The 21,575-nt window shown below is 39.3% G+C and overlaps 2 protein-coding genes across 6 annotated transcripts; both read right to left on the bottom strand.

Annotated features, from left to right (window-relative positions):
* On the bottom strand, positions 1-13,777 carry rsph10b (radial spoke head 10 homolog B). 4 transcript variants are annotated; one of them, XM_022197636.2, is made up of 18 exons: positions 13,474-13,777; positions 11,584-11,659; positions 11,317-11,385; positions 10,475-10,648; positions 10,306-10,391; positions 10,104-10,224; positions 9,820-9,996; positions 8,187-8,280; positions 7,984-8,099; positions 7,709-7,898; positions 7,478-7,586; positions 7,165-7,244; positions 6,375-6,523; positions 2,001-2,105; positions 1,671-1,853; positions 1,181-1,256; positions 576-798; positions 1-187 (listed from the first exon to the last, which is right to left on the bottom strand). In XM_022197636.2, exons 1-17 carry the CDS (start codon positions 13,698-13,700, stop codon positions 614-616), a joined length of 2,217 nt encoding a protein of 738 aa, XP_022053328.2. In that variant the 5' UTR covers positions 13,701-13,777; the 3' UTR covers positions 1-187; positions 576-613. The 4 variants fall into 4 exon arrangements, with proteins under 4 accessions (XP_022053328.2, XP_022053327.2, XP_022053329.2 ...); XM_022197635.2 differs by having other exon boundaries at positions 1-798; XM_022197637.2 differs by lacking the exon at positions 9,820-9,996 and having other exon boundaries at positions 1-798.
* A 74-nt stretch (positions 13,778-13,851) lies between these two features.
* pms2 (PMS1 homolog 2, mismatch repair system component) lies at positions 13,852-21,394 on the bottom strand. 2 transcript variants are annotated; one of them, XM_022197639.2, is made up of 15 exons: positions 21,183-21,394; positions 19,199-19,341; positions 18,716-18,802; positions 18,530-18,632; positions 18,262-18,445; positions 17,706-17,873; positions 17,384-17,481; positions 17,189-17,288; positions 17,023-17,107; positions 16,787-16,939; positions 15,840-16,704; positions 15,582-15,749; positions 15,385-15,485; positions 15,130-15,299; positions 13,852-14,278 (listed from the first exon to the last, which is right to left on the bottom strand). In XM_022197639.2, exons 1-15 carry the CDS (start codon positions 21,194-21,196, stop codon positions 14,135-14,137), a joined length of 2,583 nt encoding a protein of 860 aa, XP_022053331.2. In that variant the 5' UTR covers positions 21,197-21,394; the 3' UTR covers positions 13,852-14,134. The 2 variants fall into 2 exon arrangements, with proteins under 2 accessions (XP_022053331.2, XP_051795166.1); XM_051939206.1 differs by having other exon boundaries at positions 19,199-19,338.
* Between the last annotated feature and the right edge of the window lie 181 nt (positions 21,395-21,575).

The raw sequence follows: 21,575 nt of genomic DNA, 5'->3' as shown, positions 1-21,575 counted from the left end.
TTCATTGCTCTTCATTTTTATCCACACACAAATCAGCAAATTACACACTGTATTTTTAGTTTTCAGACTGAGGATGGTACAGGTTCAGACCAGTCGGTTTCATCCTGTGTTCAGGTTTCTTTGCTGCTCATATTGCTGCATCTTTATCATCCGGTGTCGTTTGTCTTTCTCCTATTGCCCTTTCTCCCTACAGCACAACACAGTATAGCACTGAGCACTACACAGTTTATTGCATTAAAATATAAAAATGTCAGTAAAGGAACGGCAGAAAAATGATTTGAAACAAGTGCTGAGACAGTCTACATCCAAGAAACCTACAGAGGGACAGCAATAAATGTTTATGCCAAGATAAATTCCCAATTCAAATTTAAATCTGATTTAAGTCAGATTCAGTTTCTACATATGTCAACACATCTCATTTCTTGTTTTAATTTGGAAGTTGTTTCAAGTGAAAATAAAAAGATTGTCCTTTGGGGGGAACAAAACCAGCATTGTACCTGATAGAATCAAACAAGCAGTGATGCACTAAATGCTGCCTGAAAAATCTTAGCAATGACTTCATATAAGTGTTCTACCTCGCTATTTGTTGAACGTTGGACAGAGCGATGCATCTCTAGGCCTCTTGGCGGTGTTTCTCTTCTATAATTCTGGTCACTAGCTGGTGATGGTCAAATGCTTGGAAGAAGATGTGGTTAAAGAAGTGATGTACTGTCTGGCTCCTGAGCTCCACTTCCTGGTCTTTGGTCTCCATTCTGCTGATCTGCATGCCGTTCCCTTCACTATGGTCCTCTGTGTGCTCTAGAAGTGTTGAAAACATGTTAAAATTGTGATTGAATTACTTCACGGTACATTGGGGTGGTGACACATTTTGAAACATGTTCCTTTTCATTTCTGGTCTATCTGTATAAATACAACTATAGTCTGTTTTAGTAGAACAATAACATCTGATTTAATGCAATCAAAAAGTGAAATAATTACTTCTGAATAAATAGACAGTCTGTCAGTATACACTGCATGACTACAAGTTTAGTTTCAGTCCAGTAAATCCCAGAATTTTCTTAGAAGCACATACTAACAGCACTGGTTAAAGTCTTTTTTCACTCTTAAATTTACACATTCATATTGCGTATATTTGTATGTCAAAGAACATACTGTACATATGTAACATAACAAACCAAACCTGCAGATGACGATGCCTCATGGAGGTTTATCTTGGTATCTTGACTTCCCACATGCTGAGCAGTCAAATCCTCTGACTATGATAAAAACAAGATTATATATTAATAAAGATTTAGGCAAAGTCATATCTGATCTACCTCTTTTTTTTAATGCTCATGTTGGCTGAAAATAGTCACATAGGTGCAGTGCAGTTTCTGGCTTCCAGTGAAAAAAGTACTTGATTTGGCTGTTTGTCATTTCCAGAGCCAAATCAAGAGTCAACAACTTTTGACTTGGCTCTGGAAAGTTTAGTAATGACTTGAGTGACAGGATTATTCTCTGGAGCTGCCACCTGGTTAGAAAAAAATCTCAAATTTGCTTGTGTTTGACATTCTCGTGAAGAACTGCTATAATATTTAAAACTAAGTCACTCTCTGTTAGAAAAGCTAAGTTAAAAGTTAGAAAAGTTTTACATAAAATGGGTACAGATGTCATAAGAGAAAAGATCTGACCGATTGGGAGGGACTCATTGTAGCATTCATCATCTCCTCGCTGGCCTCCATCTCTGGTTGATGCGTCATGGCCTCAGAGTCAGACCTCGCCAGGGGTCCGTCCTCCTCCAGAACTTCACAAACCTGCTGACATTTCACTTCTGCACAGCCTAGAAGTACCTCAAAAAACTCCAGGAATGTAATCTGCATCAGAAAGAGTGAGACAGCCACATCTGTGATACAGAGAAGAGGAAGGAATACTAAAAACATAGTAGACAGATCAGTTCTCATCATTCATCCTTTACTGACAAATGATGGATGAGTTCACTAGTGCAAACGCTACAGACTGACCTCCAGATCCAGGCAGGAGGATCGGCTGCTGGAGTCACAGCTCTCTGCAGTGATGATGTCCATCAACTTTGCTGTGGTCAGGTTATGGTCCAGTAGTTGGAGATCCTGGCAGAGATTACAATACATTATTTAACACTGTTTTAAACATGTTTTTGTGAAATGTGCGCAGCTGAAAGATGAACTAGATGCACTGATCATGAGGTTCAACTTCAGTGTCACAGCTGCGTCATAGCTCTCACATAGCCTGAATATTTCTGGCGAAATACAGACCAGGGCTGCCAAGGGGGGTTCCTCCCCCAGAAAATTTTGAAAATTATTGATACTATTTCCTGCATTCTGGTGTAATTTAAGACCATTTTACCTCTTAAAATCTTACTACAGAGATAACATTAAGGGATCTAAAAAAAACAAAAACATTGAGCTAAAAAAAGCTGAAAAAAAACAGTGCAAGGGCAGGCAGAATTGAAAATGGTTCTTCATGTAAAATATGGATGAAAGTTCTGTGGCTGGATGTGCACAACACATTTCAGCATTTTCCATAAATATATGCATAATTGACATAACTCCAGCAAACACTTTGTAACTTTGTCTTGGAGGATTTTAATGCACACACTCAACAGCTTAAGTTGACCACATCAGCCATCCATCCATCCATCCATTCTCTATACACCTAATTAGGGTTGCGGGGGGTGCTGGAGCCTATCCCAGCTGACTCGGGCGAAGGCAGTGGACACCCTGGACAGGTCGCCAGTCTGTCACAGGGCTACATATACAGACAAACACTCACACTCACATTCACACCTACGGGCAATTTAGAGTCATCAATTAACCTCAGCATGTTTTTGGACTGTGGGAGGAAGCCAGAGTGCCCGGAGAAAACCCACGCATGCACAGGGAGAACATGCAAACTCCATGCAGTTTGCATGTTCTCCCTGAACATGCAAACTGCATGTTCAGGGAGAACATGCAGTTTGCAACCACTAACCACTACTCCACTGTGCAGCCCCCACATCAGCCAACTAAACAATAAAAAGTGCTGAAGCAAAAAACAAAACATATCTTCATAACTTAAATTATCCATTCATTTACCAGAATTACAATCAGACACTAAACTCTCTATTAAATGTCAAAACAATCCGTGTGACTCTAAAAACTCAACAGCTTTACAAACTCTAAGATTGAACTCACCACAAGGATCCAAAATAAGTTGGACTTCTACATGAGATGTTTAATTTTTGTTTATTTAACTTCTGAAAAATTTGGTCAATAAAAAAAGACAAAAACTAATATTTTCAGCTGAACTAAAGACAGACTTTGTGATTTTTCTGTTCACATGTTGTGTTGTTGTAAACTTACTCTTTCAAATAAATAGCCTCCTAACCCCCTGGAAACCAGCATTTGTCCTGTTTTTGTGTTGCTCCACGGTGACCCTAGACAGCCGGTGTTGATGTTTTTTGAGCAACACACCATACTATGACATTTTTACAGTGAAGGTTCTACTATGAAACTAGTTTCACATGTTCAGGTGTTCTATGTGTGAAAACTCAGAGATTTCAGGTATCAGAAGGCGGTTTTCAACCTTCTTTGTTAACTTTCTGCTTCAACTCTAAACTACATTTCCTTCACTAAGCCAGCCCTCTGGACTTCCAGTAAGCTGTGTTCCTATTGGCTGTCCAGGTGGCTGCTTGGTGTTATCAGGAACAACTGAGCAGCTCAGTGTCTTCCTGCTTTATGTCTGCAGTCAAACATTTCCTCTGCTTCTCTTCACTGAACCGGGTTTGGCTCTGTTGCTTTAGTTTGTTCTTTAGGTTTTGGCTTGCAGCTTCCAGCAGTAAAATTGTCTTTAATGTGTTTCTTGGTGTGCTTTAGGGCTTTGTACTGGATAGTTGTCTTGGTAAATGTGGTTCTTTAGTAGGGTTGCCACCTTTCAGAAACGAAAATAAAGGACACCCACCACGACTCCTCAGGGCCACAGTTCAGTAAAATTGAAAAGACATTCACAGATTCAGACTTCCGGCATCAATAACTCATTAGGCATACATTGTCAAAACATAAACGATGCATCTTTTCCATCGTTGTAAGGCAGACAACGTGCCACAAGCCCAGTTTTATCAAAGTAGCTGTCTATCAAGCCTCAGGAATAACACTGACTACGTTTATATGCCATCAATATTCGGGTTAAGGTCAATATTCTGGTTTCTGAAACATTTGGAATAACCCGTTTACATGCCTAAACAGACAGAGTTACTCCTGTTGTGTGACGCTGGGCTGACGCTGTGTGGCGCTGTGGTGCCGTGTGTGGGTTTCGCCATGTCTGTTTACCTCTCCTTCTGTATTTCCGGTGGGTCGTGCGCCAGACGCGGCATACAAGTAGTTGCCGTACTCAAAAGACCAAGATTCCTTTCGGATGAAACATGCGCAGAACGCAAATTAATGTTTCTTTCTATGGGGATATTCCGATGGGCATTTATAAGACGAGATATTCAGATTAGAAAAGGAGTAACCCAGGGGTCTTATTCGGGTTTTTAAAAACCCGAATAAGACCCCATAAGTTTGTAAGGCCAAGACACATCCATTAGTTAGTCGGGCTGATATGAAATGATATGAAAAAATTACCATAAAAAGTTTACACAGGAGCCGAGCCGAGGCACTGCCAGTCACAGGCGCAAATAGGAATTAAACAGAAAATACAATGAAGCATTTAAAAAGAAAATTAACATTAAAAGGTGGTAAAATGTTTAAAAAGAAAATCCGTAAAGATTTAATCTAAAAATTAAAAATTGGGGAAGAAAAGGAAATTTTTCAAACAAGCTGATAAAACATTTGAAAAAACAACAGTTAAACAATAAAAAGACAAAACATCTCAAAATCAAATCAGACATTAGAAAAGAATAAAAGGTGAGAAAAGAGCAAAAATAAACATTTAATAAGAATCAAACTAAAGACAAAACATTTGAAAAGACACCAGTTAGACTTTAGAAGATCAAATTAAACAGAAGAGACAATAAAACGATGAAAAAGAGCGAAAACAGATAAAGGTCTTAGAGCATTTTCTAGCCTGAAATGAAAACCTCAAGTTGTTTCTTCAAACATTTCCTCTTTCTGTGTTCTTGGTTTGATTGTGGAAAGATTTACTAAGAACTCATTTCAGAAAACTGCTTTCCAGATAAAGTCTACTAGTAGTTGAAGGCATCGATCTCGAGATGGTCTGGAGGCTTTGGAAAGTCTTGGAACTGAGGGTTCAACCCTCCAGCACAAAGGCTGAAGTCCAACCTCCTGAGAAAAACGGTCGAGACGAGACTCAAGTTAAGAGGTGCACAGGAAGTTTTTTTCGTATTGATGATCTTTTACTTTGTTCCAGGTTGGAATGCCCATCAATGTCAACGTGAAGTTCACTTTTAGTTCTGTTGATTTATTTTTATTTTAATAACACCCATTTGCTTTTAGCCCCCTCACATGTTGTGTTGTTGTAAACTTACTCTTTCAAATAAATACTCGTCTAACCCTCTGGAAACCAGTGTTTAGACTGCTTTTGTGTTACTCCTTCAGACAGTCAGGGCAGAACAACGTTTTGTGGACCAAAGGCTATACTATGACGTTTTCAGAGCGACAGGCTATACTATGACATTTGTTGGGCGACACGCTATACTATAGGCTTTTTTAATTGACATATTACTATAACGTTTTTTTTTTGTTTGTTTTATTTGTTTTTTTGTCACAGAGATACCTTTGTGGGGCCCCAAGGCTCCTGTATTGTACTGTGCTGCCAATGTTTATGATTAAAGCATTCAAACTGCAGTTCAACTCCAGAGGTGTTCTTACCAACACACCAAGGTGACACCAACCCACCTGAACCATCACCTATCACCAGATTTAACATAATGTGTTAAAATAATTAGAATTGTCACCTCTATGCAGCTATGTCAAGGCTAGATATAGCACAGTGTTACTCCACACACTGTTACATATTTGTGTCACCAAAACACCAGTAAATGTCCAGAGATGCACAATATAAAAATGTCAAAGTTGCAGGTTCAATTCCTGTTCAGGCCTAGTGTATATAATACACTGTACATGGTAAATAAATTTGTTTTTGTCACATATTTAAACATATAGCCACTGAAAAGGCATTATGGCTCTGACTAGGTGTGATCTAGACATCTATTCAACTTTTACTTTTAAACTTAATTTAACTGAATTTATGCTGAGATGACTATGTAACAGTTGGCCATTTTTTGGAAGCTAATTAACCCCTTAGTCCCTACAGTCCCCGCCGGCGGGGGCTGTAGGTGCCTCAAAAACAGGCTCAGGGACTAAAAGGTTAATTGCATTGAATGATCTGCATGTTGCTCTTTGTGCTACAGTGTGTTGCACCTTGAACATCCACAGCAGGTGTCTGCAGGTCATAGTCAGGTCATCTGCGGAGCCTGTTCTGACCCTGCAGTCAGCCTGGTAGACTTCCCAGCACCTCTTCATGTAGTTCAAAGCCACCACTGCAAGGTGTGGCTGCCGAAACAGGAAGCCTGAATCAACACAGTAGAAGTTATTAAACATTGCAAATAATACATAACATAAAGTCAAGCAAGGGGCGTCACTTTGTGCGACTGTGTCACCTCTGACAAAACATGGAGAAAGGATTAGACAAGTAAAGGGATCTGCAAATTGCTGATGACCTGGAATTTGTGCCATAGTTGTTATTGTCCATGACCATTTTGTCTTATTTCCATCAGGACCACTTAACAAAGAAAATTATTACTACATCTGCAGTAATTTGTAATTGGTTCTGAGACCTTCCAGCCCTTCTGTGAGTGCACATAAAATGCTGAATGCAGAGAACAGCATCTGAATCAGAATCGAGCAGGCATCAATCGCAACAGAGATGACACTGATTAAGTCAGACACAGCATTTGGGTACAAAATGGAGAGGCTAGGAAGGCTAAATAGCATACTCTGTAATCTGTGCATTGGATGTGTAAATAGTCATGAACTAAGCCATCAGCAGCAGTGGGTTGGTACTAACATCAACATGTCAGGTGATGTGTTGGAATTGTTGGCTGAACTTGACTCTGTGGCCTACTTAACTAATGCTATTCTAAATTAAATTACTAATGTGGTACCTACACTGTGTCTGTACATAATTGCATATCTAGAATAAAGGCAACACCTTTTACATTCTTTGCATTGGGAAGGATGTCGTCTGTCAGCAGTCTGGATAAGCAGGCAGCCAGAAGGTTTTTTTGTAAACTGCAAATAGAGGAGAAAGTATGTTTGATTACCAAAAATGAGTTACTGAGGTTAGATAAGTTTAGATTCAAAACTTATTTGGTTATTCTGAGTGCCCTTAATGTTTTCTTCAGTGTAAACATGGCACTTTCACTAGTTCATTTACGGTTTGAGAAACTTCCACGACCACTTCAGCTTCACACAGCTTTTAAATCTACTGCTGATTCTGTGTTGGAACAGGTTTCATTGCTTACATCATGTCTTTATGGTAGATGTGGTAGGCCACAATCACAAGACAGCTGAGGAGATTACGAAGCAGGATGGGAGTGAAAGGAGAATGAATCTCTGCTGAACCAGCATCCTCTGAAACACAAAGAGTGAAAAGCATAAGACATTAGCATCAAAGCCTTCAAGACCATGCTATCATGAAACGGTCATTGTTTTGTCCTGCATATAACGAGATGTTGAGTGGCAGCCACTCTCACCTCTGATAAAACGGTCTATCTGTGCCAGAGTAATATTGTGATGGTGGATGTTACAGTCTTTGAGCAGCCGCCAGAGCTGCAGGCGGGACAGCAGGAAGGTGTTGTCCGAGGAGTGAGCATGGCCAAGTCTGCTGTAGAAGCTATAAATAGACCTCAGATCGATGTCCTGCCTCAGCACCACAAACTCCACCTGTTGCACATGAGCCACATTATTACAAACAGGGGTCAAAATAAGGATGTACTGCAAAGCTCATATGTTTGTGGCGAGACCTGACCTGTTTGCACTCAGTGTCACGCTTTCTCTCAGGGATTTTGTCCAGAAGACACTCAATGCTCAGAGTCATGTCTGGTCCTAGCATAGATAAATGACTACCTGACATAATAAATGCACCTGTAATGAGATACAGAAGAATTTCAAACTGTAATATTGCTAATTATCTCGTCAAGCACTTTGAATATGCCTACAAACACTTTTTACCAAGGGAAGTGGGAGCTCTCAGGCTGGGAGTCATCATCTGATCGTCCACAAACTCTCCTTCAAACACACGACCATCAGTGAAAGTGAATTTGCCCTTTGGACCACATAGTACAGACGTTATTAGAATATTTTAGACCTGTTACATCAAGATTAGGATCACTATAGGTGTGGTAAGTAAAAAAGTGAAAAAAAAAGCACAAACATAAGGACTCTTGTTTCAGTGTCATTGATAGATCCATGATAGAATACACTACAGCACAGGTTCTCATTGCTGTCTTTGAAATAGGTTACATATCTAAATGTGAATTCAAGTTCCTCTTCCGCTGTTCAGAATGCACTTTTAATACAACATTAAAAACAAATTTTAACCGCTTTTAACTACCTACTTGGCGGTAACATAAAATGGCTATAGCTCCTGAAACATCGAAGTAATTAAAGTCTTCCTTGAAAAGAAATCCACCAGACATTTTAGTAAAGTGCCAGAAAGATAATCTTTGTAACTACCTACGGCTTTATCTGTACATTCAAAGGACGCTATGAAGTTGTAAACAAAATATCACTAATAGCAGCTTCAGATTTGATGGAGGGACCTTGAAAACTAACAACAGTGTTTTTTTTATGAAGTAATGTGCGTGAAAACTATGAGAACATGTTTGTTCCGGCACATCAAAACATTTCAAGCATATCTGCTTGTGTTTGGATCCAGCTAACATCCTAAAGTAAGATTTAATATTTGCTTTTTGTCATTTTTGAGGTGGTAAATTTAAGCATCTCTAGGGCAAACCACATTTAAAATACAGTCAAATGGGTGTTGCATTTACTCCGCCAAGGAAAGTGGTGGAGTTATGTGATGATCGGTGTATGTTTGTCTGTCTGTTTGTCTGTGTGCAACATCACTCAAAACGGACCAACGGATTTGGATGAAATTTTCAGGGGAAAGTCAGAAATGACACAAGGACCAACTGATTAGATTTTGGCAGTGATGCAGCTTATTTTCTGGATCCACGGATTTGTTAAAGTTTTCTGTATCATTGCAAGATAGCAGCACAGCGTCCCTGTAACTATAACTACAAGTGAACACTACGTCAGCTGCCTGCTGATGATCACATGATCGCGATCCTACTGCAAATCGACCGCTGTAAACTCATCAGGACTTATCCGTTGGCAATTATACGTGGAACAATTGATTAAATTGTGTGTGTGTGTGTGTGTGTGTGGGGGGGTTCCGAGTCCCATCAATTTCCGCCGCCTGCTACATATTTAGGTCATGCAATTTAGTATCTGTACATAATGTACACATGCATAACACACGCCTGTGCTCAGTGCAAGGGCATTTTGTTTGTGGGTACATCTATATTAAAAGGCCACATTCTATGTTGCAGTGATTTCTGATCATCAATAACTAATAAATAAATGCTGCATTTCTAGAAAAAAAATTAGTACTGTGCTCTCTGAGTGCTTTTCTTGTCTTAAACATGGGATCTGCCCTCTTCTGGCGATACTGTACGTATTCCTGTATATTCAAGGAATGTGATGTAGGGACATGAGGTAGGTGGAAAAGAGTAACTTGTGTGTCCAATATTTTTCAATTTGATTGATTAATACTCAGAGGTAATATTGCATAACTGATCACCTGCCCATGTTTTTTACTGTTCCTCCATTCTCCTTCGTAGATTGCACCACTGGCATAGTAAAAGGTTCCCTGTCCGTGCCTCTGACCATGAATAAAGTCCCCCTTGTAATGATTGCTCTGAAAATACTGGGATTCCTCCGCTCGCTTCAGGATCCAGACATGTGTGCCTCGACCATGCTGCCAGAGAGGAGCGCTTGTGTGATTCACAACAAAAAGAGTAATCTGGTTAAACTGAATAAAAGAAGCTACTCTCCTGGATAATGTGTGATGGTGTGCTTTCATACTTGGACTCCATCCTGCCAGGTACCAACATACTCCTGTCCTTGTTTCAGCCATTTCATCACTCCCTCTCCATGTCTCAGGTTGTTCTTCCACTCGCCAGAGTAAATGTTACCAGAGGGGTAGCTGTTGATAAATATGTTATCTTTCGGTAGTTCAAATGCAGCTCAGACTTTAGATTACACAATGTATGTAGTTCATACAGACCATCTCACTCCCCGTCCTTCTCTGTTGTTCTTCACCCAATCTCCTTTGTACCAAGAGGTCTTATCCTCGTTGTAATACGCTGTACCCTAACAAAGACATACTGTACACAATTAAAAAGAGACAACTATATTCTTTTAAAAAATACTATTAGAAAAATGGTTGATCATACCTTTCCATGTCTCTCGCCCTGATTCCACTGCCCTCTGTAAGACACATGGTTTTTGGGACATTGGAAGGTTCCAATCCCATGTCGTATACCATTGTAGACTTCCCCCGTATAGCAGCTGCCATCTGGCCATGTGTAGGTGCCCTGGCCCATGAGCTTATTGGAAACAAATTCCCCCTGTTGTATAGGAAACATTCAATGCAACATACTGCGGAGAACAGTTATGCAACCTGCTTAACACCTAATTCTATTATTTATTGCCTGCTCACTGCCCATTAGATCTTTTATATAATCAAATATGTATCTCTTAATGCACCTAAAATCAAAACTACATCAAGTGAAGGTCCATTTTGTTACTGTGGTGCTGTTTTTTGGAACAAAGTGTGTGATAAACTGAGATCCACTGCAACTGTGTTTTGTTTTAAGAGCAGTTTTCAAGCCTTTTTCCACTCAGGCTTTTAGTAGTTAGTTGTGTTTGTGTGCCTGGTGTAATCCATGTGTGAACACTGTTGTAGAAACAGACCTGAGGGTTTAAATAACTAATTTTTTGTATGTCTGAGTACATTGTGTGTGTGACTGAATGAACATTTGTGCTTCTGTCTTATTGGTGTAATTTTTTTGTGTTCTTTCTTATAAAGCACACTGAGTTCAACTGTGTATGAAATATGCGATACAAATTAAACTTACAATTTATTCAGCCTGATTTTATTTTGTGTGCACACAATGTGCAGGTCTATAAACACCACATACACATGGGTTATTGAGAAATACTTTGAAAAGTACATAAATAACTTTCAGTAAAATTAACAGTCATTAAAGTTGACATAATATCTTCTCAGTGGTACCTGATATTTTAGTCCAGTTGCATGTGTGAAGAGACCGTGTCCATCCATAAGCCCTTGAGAAAACATGCCCTTAACCGAAACAAAGCAACGACATTGATATAATTCACATCAAATACACAATTTTAAGGCTTGGCAAAACATATTTCTGTCTGTATTGCACAGGAGCATAATTTGACTTCAGTGTTTATTCATTTATTAAAGTACTTTTTTTTTTACAAGCAATGTTTGTATTATAACAGCCAAATGTGCTTTTATTAACAATTATACCTTATATACATGGCCTCCTTTAAAGCACGCAACACCTTCTCCATGAAACTGTCCCTCACAAGTTTCTCCTTCGTATCTGTCAGTGAGACCAAGATTTATGTACATTTAGCAATCCACAAAGTTCATTATTAACTACATTTTGGCACCGGTGGAATAAATGTTCAGATCTTTTACTGAAGTAGCAATGCCACAATTTAAAAATACTTGGTTACAAGTAAAAGCCCTACCATTCCAAACTTTAAGAGCATTCATCACACACCAAAATGTGCTTTGTTAGTGTTGTATTTTTACATATTATTGTGATGAAACTTTAAAAAACATGAGTTCAGCATGTATATGTATGGTTTATTCCAATACGTACCTTTGGTAGACACTTCTTCTTTGCACTTTTGCAGAATTTCTACAATAGTTACATTACTGGCTTATTATGACTACATTAACAGGCAAGCTGCATTTAAATATTGTGGCTGACTGAGATAAAACGTAATGCACCTGCTTTATATTCTGTCAGATGACTCAATTTATTTTACATTTTATTGTATTTCATATCAATCCTTTAATCCAAATAGGTCCCAATGTGCAGTAAAGTAGCTACAGCAAAATGCAGTGGTGGAGAAGCACAACATTTCCCTCTGAATATAGACTGCAGTCACGCCAGCTGCGCTTTAAAATGGAGTGCGCGTTTACAACACTTCATACGGTAAAGCGAGGAAGCCGCTTCGTGGGGCATTCAGGCACACGTGTTAAACTCAGGAATCTCTAATCTAGTGTTTTGGTCAAATTCAATTAATAATTAAAAAGTCAAAAACAAAATGTTTTCTGCAAACTTTACCAGATTGTTGTTCTACACGTCCTCAACTACCTCTGTGGTAAATTTCAACTCATTTCACTGTAGCATTTTGGAGTAATCTTGAGATCTGTCACCAATATGTTGCACTTCTTTCTCACTTCTGCTGTTGCAAAAGCTCCAAAAATGTCTTTTCATTCAGTAAATCAAGTGAAGAATCAGGTGAAACCTTTAGTGCCGTTGCTAAACAATTATGTGTTTGTGTCCTTATTTTTCAGCATGCTCACTGTCTAGTGCTCCGGTGCTTATCACTTTGGTTCAGTCTTTTACCTGCTTGGCAGTAGTATCAGCATCAGAGCATCAGATTTTCAGAAATTGTGACAGTGAAACAAGTTGAAAATAAACACAGAAGTAATTGAGGACATGTAGAACAAGTATATGGTGGAGTATGTAGAAAACAATTTGAATACGTTTTTTGTTTTTTTTTAAATGACATTACCCATGACTTCAGCAACAAATTACTCTAAAATGCTACAGTGAAACAAGTTGAAAATCACCACAGAGGTAGTTGAGGACATGTAGAACGAGAATCAGGTGGAAGTTACAGAAAACAATTTGTTTGTTTTTTAATTAATATTTTATTTCGCACATGAAAGCAGCTTTAATACTATATGTGGTGGATAACTTCAAGCACAGATTACTCCAAAATGCTACAGTGAAATGAGTTGAAATTTACCACAGAGGTAGTTGAGGACGTGTAGAACAACAATCTGGTAAAGTTTGCAGAAAACATTTTGTTTTTGACTTTTTAATTCAATTTGACCAAAACACTTCGAGATTCCTGAGTTTAAGGCGTGTGCCTGAATGCCCGACGAAGCGGCTTCTTCGCTTTACCGTATGAAGCGTTGTAAACGCGAACTCTATTTTAAAGCGCAGCTGGCGTGACCACAGTTAATTTAGTGGAGCTGAAGTCGTATGTAGCAAATAATTTAAATACTTCGTTACAAATACTTTCGAAATGTACTTTAGATTGACTATAAGTTGCATGTGAGTTCTCTAAAATATATTTATCCAGCTAATTCGTGCTATGTGCAATAATTTACCTCTGTACAGCTAAGGTTAAAAGTCCCGGGGGTTCAGAGACGCCATCATTCTCGGGCTGCTCATCACTGTCAGGACGAACCTTCAGGTGAAGATTTAAACTTTCAGCGCGGCTCACAAACTTTTTATTTTTTCTTTCTTCCGCTGTCTCTGACGTCTCTGGTGCTCCACATTTTGTCTGCTTATCATTTTCTATCGACGTTGTCTCCGTTTCCATCTCCTTTGTCATTTTGTTGTTTCTGTAGCTAACGTGCAAGCAGGTCGGAGCAAGAACTTCTCCATGGCAACGGCGACAGACACTGACACCTACGGCAGCCTTAGTCAGCCAAAAAGCGCAACACCGTAAATAAGCTATTGAAAATTGAATAACAAGAACTGAATCCATTTTTTAACAATATCTTGTTTATTTCCTACTTGACTTGATGTCAAATTAAAATAAAAAAATAAAATGTTATGCCAAAAATCTAATAAAACCAGAACATATCTAAACTGATACTAAAAGATAAACAGCCGTCAGTAAGCATTTGAACTATACATATATACAGTAAGTCGTTAGTGTTTTACAGCATAAGCAAGGGTGAAGTTTGACAGAAATTAACTGGATCAAAGACACAATCCAGTTATATCAAGCCAGCATAAGTTTGTCAGATGGTGCCTTCAGGGTCAGTCTTGTGAGATGATGTCCAGGTTGGCGAGGTGTCTCATGGTAGGTCTGCCGTGAGGACAGTTCCACGGATGCTCAATCTGCCCCATGTGAACCACGAGCTTCTTCATCTCGCTGACACTCAAGGCAGTGCCGATCATCACCTGAGGATGGACACAAGTAAAAACAACAAAAAAGTCATCACATTTCATAAAAATATAGCAATGCTTATAGCTAAACTGACAGATACTTACAATGCTTTCACATTTGAAATTGCAAATCATGCTTTTCCTGGCTCAGAATGGGTTATTGGGCATTGACTATATAGAACAATATGCATGAGCTGACCTTTCGAAAAACAAAAATGTCTATTATGCTAGAGTAAAGGAACTTACAATTAACTAAACTGGTTAAAAAAATTGACTATCAAGTGTTACAACCAATCCTTATTATTATGGCACTGATGATTTTCCTTTGGTGCTACATATAATCTCTTTGTGGGGTACCAATAATTCCAGGAAGGACCCTACAAATCACAAAAACTTAACATGACTACAAAAAGTATAAGTTTTAGTTTTGTAACTTTAGTTTGTTTCCACTAATTTCAGTGCATTGTTACAATTAACTGGCAAATAGTAATGGCAATATGCATTCACTCAAATTAGCACAAACTACTACATTATAACAGTTACATTAATGATTATAATTAAAGTGCACATGGTATTTACAGTTTTTATCAAAGTGCAAGGAATTGTTGAAAAAAAACCTGTGGGTGACAAAAAACAAAAGCTGTAAGAGTTGTATATATTTTTGTGTAACCAAATGCAGTAATATAAAGAATAAATGATTTATAGTTGTCGGTCTAAACAGCATGGAACACAAAACAACATTTGTAGGATGCCATATCCACTAATGACAAAGGTGAGAATATAATGACACCTGTTGACTCCCAGCTTTAAGTGAAACACTGATATTTGATGCTTGAAAGTGAGCTTATATATAGATATGAACTCACCGATTTCCGACAAGCTCTGGAGGCGAACATCTGTCTGACTCTGGATGGTCGGCACATGACCCCCGGACTGTCACTCAGCATGAAGATCAGTTCTTCGATGTCGGCTGGGCCAAATGTCCAGTTTTTACTGGTAGGCAGCGACACCAGCTTAACTCTCTCCATTACCTGAGCTGCAGTCACAATGAAACATATAAAAATTGGAGACAATTGCTTTGAACTTGAGATAAACTCAGGAATCTGCTTAAAAGGTCGTACCGTCCTCATCAACCAGAAATTCAAACCCATTCTTTTGGAAAATCTCAATGTTTTCTATGAGCACATTCTCACTGACTGCGGTGAGGTGAAGCTTCTGCGGGCTGCAAACATGAAGGCAAAAAAACACAAATAGATCACTTAGAGAAGGCAAATCAAAACAGTCCAATGCATTTTTATGTGCAGATTTAGATTCTTACACAATGAGTTTCTGTCCTTGGAGCACAGTGTGCTGCTGTAGCATTTCAAAGTTGTATTTCTCATCTGTGGCATGCTGGTCGATCATGAAGATGTCCGAGTTGAGTTTAGTGATAATGAAGCCCAGGTTAAACTGACCGATGATCTCCATTTCTTTAAACATTTCTTTGCTGCAGGGAATGTTGATAATTTACTGCTGTGGAAATTACACTCCAACATTAGTAAGTTCAGTCAGCTATAGTTACAGAAGAAAATCTTACCTGATCTCTTTCTTGAGCTCTTCTTCTGCACTTTGGTTTTCTCCGGGGTTGATCTTCGCCCTGAAGCGCCTGTATTGTAGCTCCTCACCAGCTCTCTGTTTCTGCTGCTCCCGCAACCTCCTCATTCTTCCTGCCAGCTCTTGGAAAGAGAACTGGAGAGGCACCGTCCTCCTCTGTAGGAGGACTGGGGCATCTACTATCGAGGAGGAATCCTCGGAACGGTTTGAAAAAGTGCTGGATTTTTGCTCTGTAGGGAAATGTGGGTTCTCTTTCCTGGCTCTCTTAGCCTCTGGGCTCACAGTAGTGTCCTGATTAGAAATGAATGCTTCAGTCTCTAACTCTGTGTCTTCGGGTGCAGCGCCACTTTTTTCTGATGTTTCTGTGAATGTTTCATTTTTCACACTGGCGCAGTCTATCACCTCTTCAGGTGGATTGACTTCTGGTGTTGTCATAGTAACACCAACATCACAGCTAGACACAGCACTGTCTTTTTCAGAATCTGCATCGCCACATGAGACACTTCCATACCTAAACCCATCCAATACTGACCTTCCCACTGGAGAGCTTTTAGTGAATTCTCTTGCGGGTTTGGATGAAGATTTCGTACTCGGGCTGCAGGTAGAAGGCTTTACAGAATCCTTAAAAAAAGACTGCAGTGTTTTCTGCGTTGCGCCGCTGTTGGAAGATTTTCCTGAACTTGACTTACTCCCAGAACTGGAGCTGCAGTAGCTTGAAAAGGCAGCTTTGAGGCCAGCGAGGTTCATGGATGTCTTTGGACTCGGAATCACTGTGTGGGTGTCCTCTCCAGGTTCTGCCGTGTTCTCATGAGACGGAACGGCTTGACTCTGTTCAGACGCAGAAAAATCTAGAAAAAAAAGAGCAACAATAGTCAAAGTAAAAGCACTGTAAGAAGAAGAACTGTTCCCAAGAAATAGATGTGTTCTTACTGGTGCTGGGTAGAGGTGTATAGTTCAGGCTGATCTTATTGACTCCAGCCTCATACATAGAGATGAGGGAGGTCTTCAGAATAGCCAGCAAGAGCTTCTCCTCCTGAAGGAAAATCTGACGTTTGTCTGGTGTGACGTTTACATCCACGCACTCTGAAAGCACAACACAAAGACACTGATGTCGTACAGAAAACCATGTGTGTTTCAAATGCTATCAGTTCAATAGTTTTTCTCACCTGAGGCTACAGCTATGTTCAAGGCAACAAATGGATACTGATGTCTGTTATACATATGATACACTTCATTCACAACTTTGGTCACCTGCAAAGTGGGAAAAGCCACAAGTTAACTGGAAAACATGAACCCAGACACTTCCTGATTACTGCACTCAACATGAGTTACCTTATGGGGGTCACATGGCCGGTTGTTAATGAAAAAGAACTGCCTGTCTGTGGCGCTTCTCCCAACACCGTGGTCACCTCGAGACACGAACCCTGTGATGCTGCCAAAACAGTTTCTTATTTTTAAAAACTGAACTAGAACAAAAACTCTGCTTAAAGAAGGAATACAAGACTTCCACTAAATGGTGTTACTCACGAATAAAGCTGTTTGGGTAGATCCGCATTCTGGAGTCCATATTCTTCGATAATGTTTTCTGTAGGAGACGCTTGTTGAAAAGGTAGAAGACTCTGTAGCTGCAAGACACACAGTCAGCGTCAAATCATGGAAAATGAAATGGCAAATTAGAAAATACAAAATAAAATATCAGCAATAGTAAATTTTTCTTAAGAACTGGAAAGAATCTGTTGCGCTCCTGTTGTATCAGGGAAAAAACAAGACAGTTTTGCGTACTTATTCAAAATAATTTGAAAGAAGAGGGTGTGTCACCCCATAGGGTCAAGAAAAACAATGTTCCCACCTGTTTTGGTCCAAATATGGCCCCAATGCTGTCCCTCATACTTTGGCTGCCGCTGGTGCTGAGCACTGAGCTGCGTTTTCCCTGCCCATTTTGGTTGGAGCAGGTGATTCGTACTCCTGTAGAGATGATACAATAGGACTGCAGGACATGGATCATTTTGGCATACTCCTGAAAACACAAACAGAAAACAAATAGTTACATATTTGGGATTCAAAACCAAATGACATTAGTAGTTAAATTAGCTACAGATTAGCTCTAAAGTAATAAATTCTGCTATAAAAATGTCCATTTAAAAAATATTTACATACAAAAGAAGATTCTTTCTGTTCTGAAAGAATGATTTTACTGCAGAATTGTTTGTGTATGTTCTTGTTGCTTCACTGTGTTGCATTCCTGGGAACCATTTTTATTTTTATGTGAATTAATCTGGTTTCTCACCTCCTGGAATCTAGTAGGTTCCATTTGTGGTAAAATAATCAGATTGCAAAGTGAAGAAAGCAGCAGAAAAACTTGGTGCTAAAGCCTGCAGAAACTCGATTGCGTGTTGATGTCTGACCTTCTTGATATTACGCTGGAACTCCTTGTGTCTGACAGGCAGCGTGGAGAAGAGCTGCTGCAGGCTGACTGTGGTTCCCTGCTGTCGGGGATGAGGTGATCGCTGCACTAGGTGGCCTTTGTGGTCAAACACAAGCCTGGTGCCCACCTGGCTGGACTCGTGGCACGTCACCACACTTAGGTCACTGCAATAAGAACAAATATGAGCCGATGAGGTGACGAATAGTTTAGGTTTATGTGCAGAGCAGATGCGGCTGTTGGTGTTTTACCTCAGAGCGCATAAAGAGCTGAGAGCTTCACCTCTAAAGCCAAACGTTTCCACGTGGATGAGATCAGAGAAATCTCGTAGCTTTGAAGTGTGATGCTTTAGAGCTGTGTGACAGACGGAAGATATTTCACGTAGAGAATAAGCTCATACTGGCCTCACAGAGTAGATACATGAAGCTGACACTTACTCAGTCCTTCAAAGTTAGCCTCCTCTACACCTTTGCCATTGTCTGACACCTCTACTTGTTCAGCTCCACACTCCTTCAGCTTTACATCTGTAGCATGTAAAAATGGGAATAGAACACAGCAATGAGAAGCAATCATAAACAATAGTTTTCCTTTAAATCATATTTTACATGTCAACCTTTTACAGTTCAGTGAAAACCTTGTTTAATAAGAGAGAAACTAGAGAGCACTGGCCTCAGCTGGTTCCAGGTGGACCTCTATTTTCAATTCATTTTCCCATAAATATTTAATTTTGGTTTTCCAGGGATACAACTGTAAGTATACACTGTAAGATAAACTGTTGTCTACTATTTGACTCTAAAATGAAGTGTCTTGTCATTTCAACAAAACATTATCATCTGATAGAAAACTCATGACATATTTCAGCTTTTAAAAGACAACTGGGGCCCTCTACAGAAAAATACTTCATGTATTTCTTTGCTTACCAATGTTAGTAGCTCCTGCATCAATGCTGTTCTCCACCAGCTCTTTGACAGCAGTGGCTAAAGTCAGCACCACCTGCCCTGAGCAGATCTGATGCACTGAGTGCTTGTCAATGGCCCTGATGGCTCCGGCAGGTTCAGAGCTGCTGAAAAGAATGAATGCGTAACATTGTTTTCAGATAAATGTATATTGAAACAACAGATTTATGCATGTTCTGCAAGCTAGAAAAAACATAGCCAATATTTGATAAGCTCCCTAGATGGTTTGTTTTCTGATAAATGCTGAATACAAATGGATTGTGTGACTTACGGTAGTTATACTATGTGATGTCTGATTAAATAGTAAAGATATAATGTTGCTTGCAAGATTGGTTTACAGCGCAGCTCTAAAATTCTTAATATACAGTAGATTTAGAAGCTATTCACGGGTCGGGACTTTTTGCACACTCATGTCATAAATAGATAAAATTTCCATCAGTCTAAACTCAATAACACATAATGACAAAGCGAAAACAAATGTTTTGAGAAATTTTAGCAAATTTATTAAAAATCTCAAACATATGCCTCTCACTCCACTCCAAACTATGGTCATGTACATTCTGTTTGCTTTAAAACTTATTGCCCATGGTTTGGAGGCTCTGCAAGTCACCCTGCACGCCAGGACGAAAAACAAACCAACATGAAATCTCTGTAGACCTCTCTGATAAAACTGTGACGAGACATAGAGCAGGGCAAGCCAAGAGCAAGCTGAGAAACCAAGTAAGCTTGTCCTTCATCAAAGAGGTGACCTTGATCAAGTGACTCAAGCGGTCACTTTAATAGAGCTTCAGAAGTCCTCTGCAGAACTGGAATACCTGACAGAAGGACAGCTGTCTCAGCAGCACTTAATCAATCAGGACTTTATAGTAGAGTCTCTGGACAGAAGCAACTGAGTAAAAGACACATGACAGCCTGCTTGAAGTTTTACAAATGACATTTAAATAACAGTGGAAAGTAATTTCCAAAAAAATAAATGGAAGGATGCATATTCAAATACTGTTCTTGTGTACAATTTTGAGGCACTTGAACTGCAGTTATTTTTATTTTATGTTACCTTTTACTTCCACTTAACTATATTTCCAAAGTAGGTCTTGCATTTCAGAAGCCATTATATTTATATGACAGCTTTAGCTACTCTAAAGATAAAGATTTTCACAAAATGGAGGATAGAACAAGCTTTTATAGTCCAACACAGAGTTAAATATTAAACTAGTGGTTTAGAGCCCTTGTGTCCTCTGGTGACTTATAACAGCAGTGTGTAGTCAGGGTCAAATTTCACATGTCTATGAGTTGTAAACAGCTCCACCACATGGTGATCTTTCTTATCCCTCATACAGGTCTCACGTGGTTTTATTTCAAGAAATGTTCATATGATCCAATTTCTTACCAAAAATCAAAGATGAGCCAAAATGTGAAAAAAATAAAAACAGATTTATGCATCAACACTTTGTTTTCAATTCAATTCAACAAACTTTATTTGTCCTCAAGGGGCATTTATAAAGGGTATATTAGCAGCTGAACTCGGCTTGACTCTGTCGTGGCGTCTGCTATTTTCTATGCAGTGGTCTGCTGGGTAGCGGGGAGCACTGAAAGGGACAGGAAAAAGACTAAACAGACTGGTCAGGCTGGTTCTGTCCTGGACTGTTCCTGGCTTCAATAGAGGAGGTGGGTGAAAGGAGGATGTTGGCAAAGCTCATATCCATCACAGGCACTCAAAATTTCAGTTGTATTAATTTAAAATCAAATTTCCAGTACAAAGTGTGAAAAGTTAAAGAGGCCGAATACTTTCTGAATCCAATGTACATGAACCTGCAGATTTGTATATGAAGTAAGGTCAAGATTCATAAATATGCATTACATGAAAATAACCTGAGTGTAAAACGTGTTAAAGTTCCACACTGTAGATTTACATGATGCAAAATGCAAAACACTGTGGTGGTGAGCTTACCAAGCATCAGACATCTTCACAGTGAAGCCACTTCGTCTTGAGAGTTTGATATTCGACAGGATCTGACATTAAGACTAACTACTAACTAACTAGTCGTCATTGTCAAACGGAGTTAGCTCGTGTTCATTAAGTGGTAACATTTTGCTAAATCCGCTTCACAACGTCACGTTGTAAACACAAAACTGAAGCTGTCCCGCGCGGAGTGCGCAGGTTGTTCGCGAGCATCACTCATGCGCAAAACTGCGCACTTTGCTATTTAAAAACTATAACATAAAACGTTCAGTGTAAATGTGACCTCACAAATAGGGAGCACCAATTTAAAAGGCAATAACAATCTGAAACAAATTATATTGATTTAAATAAGTATTAACAAAACTGTTGCCTCAAACTTTG

Source organism: Acanthochromis polyacanthus, chromosome 19 (assembly GCF_021347895.1).
Source record: "Acanthochromis polyacanthus isolate Apoly-LR-REF ecotype Palm Island chromosome 19, KAUST_Apoly_ChrSc, whole genome shotgun sequence".
In the NCBI taxonomy this organism is placed as follows: domain Eukaryota; kingdom Metazoa; phylum Chordata; class Actinopteri; family Pomacentridae; genus Acanthochromis; species Acanthochromis polyacanthus.
Note: the sequence above shows the minus strand (reverse complement) of the source record. Positions and strands in the feature narration are given on the sequence as shown.

Coding starts and splice junctions, on each gene's coding strand:
- rsph10b (XM_022197635.2), bottom strand. CDS start 13,700: ATGACAAAGGAGATGGAAACGGAGACAACGTCGATAGAAAATGATAAG. Junction 11,386..11,583: donor AAGGAGGCCATGTATATAAG/GTATAATTGTTA, acceptor GTTTCGGTTAAG/GGCATGTTTTCTCAAGGGCT. Junction 7,899..7,983: donor GTGACACTGAGTGCAAACAG/GTCAGGTCTCGC, acceptor CATGTGCAACAG/GTGGAGTTTGTGGTGCTGAG.
- pms2 (XM_022197639.2), bottom strand. Junction 17,482..17,705: donor CCATATTTGGACCAAAACAG/GTGGGAACATTG, acceptor TGTGTCTTGCAG/CTACAGAGTCTTCTACCTTT. Junction 15,750..15,839: donor GAGCTCAAGAAAGAGATCAG/GTAAGATTTTCT, acceptor CATTCCCTGCAG/CAAAGAAATGTTTAAAGAAA.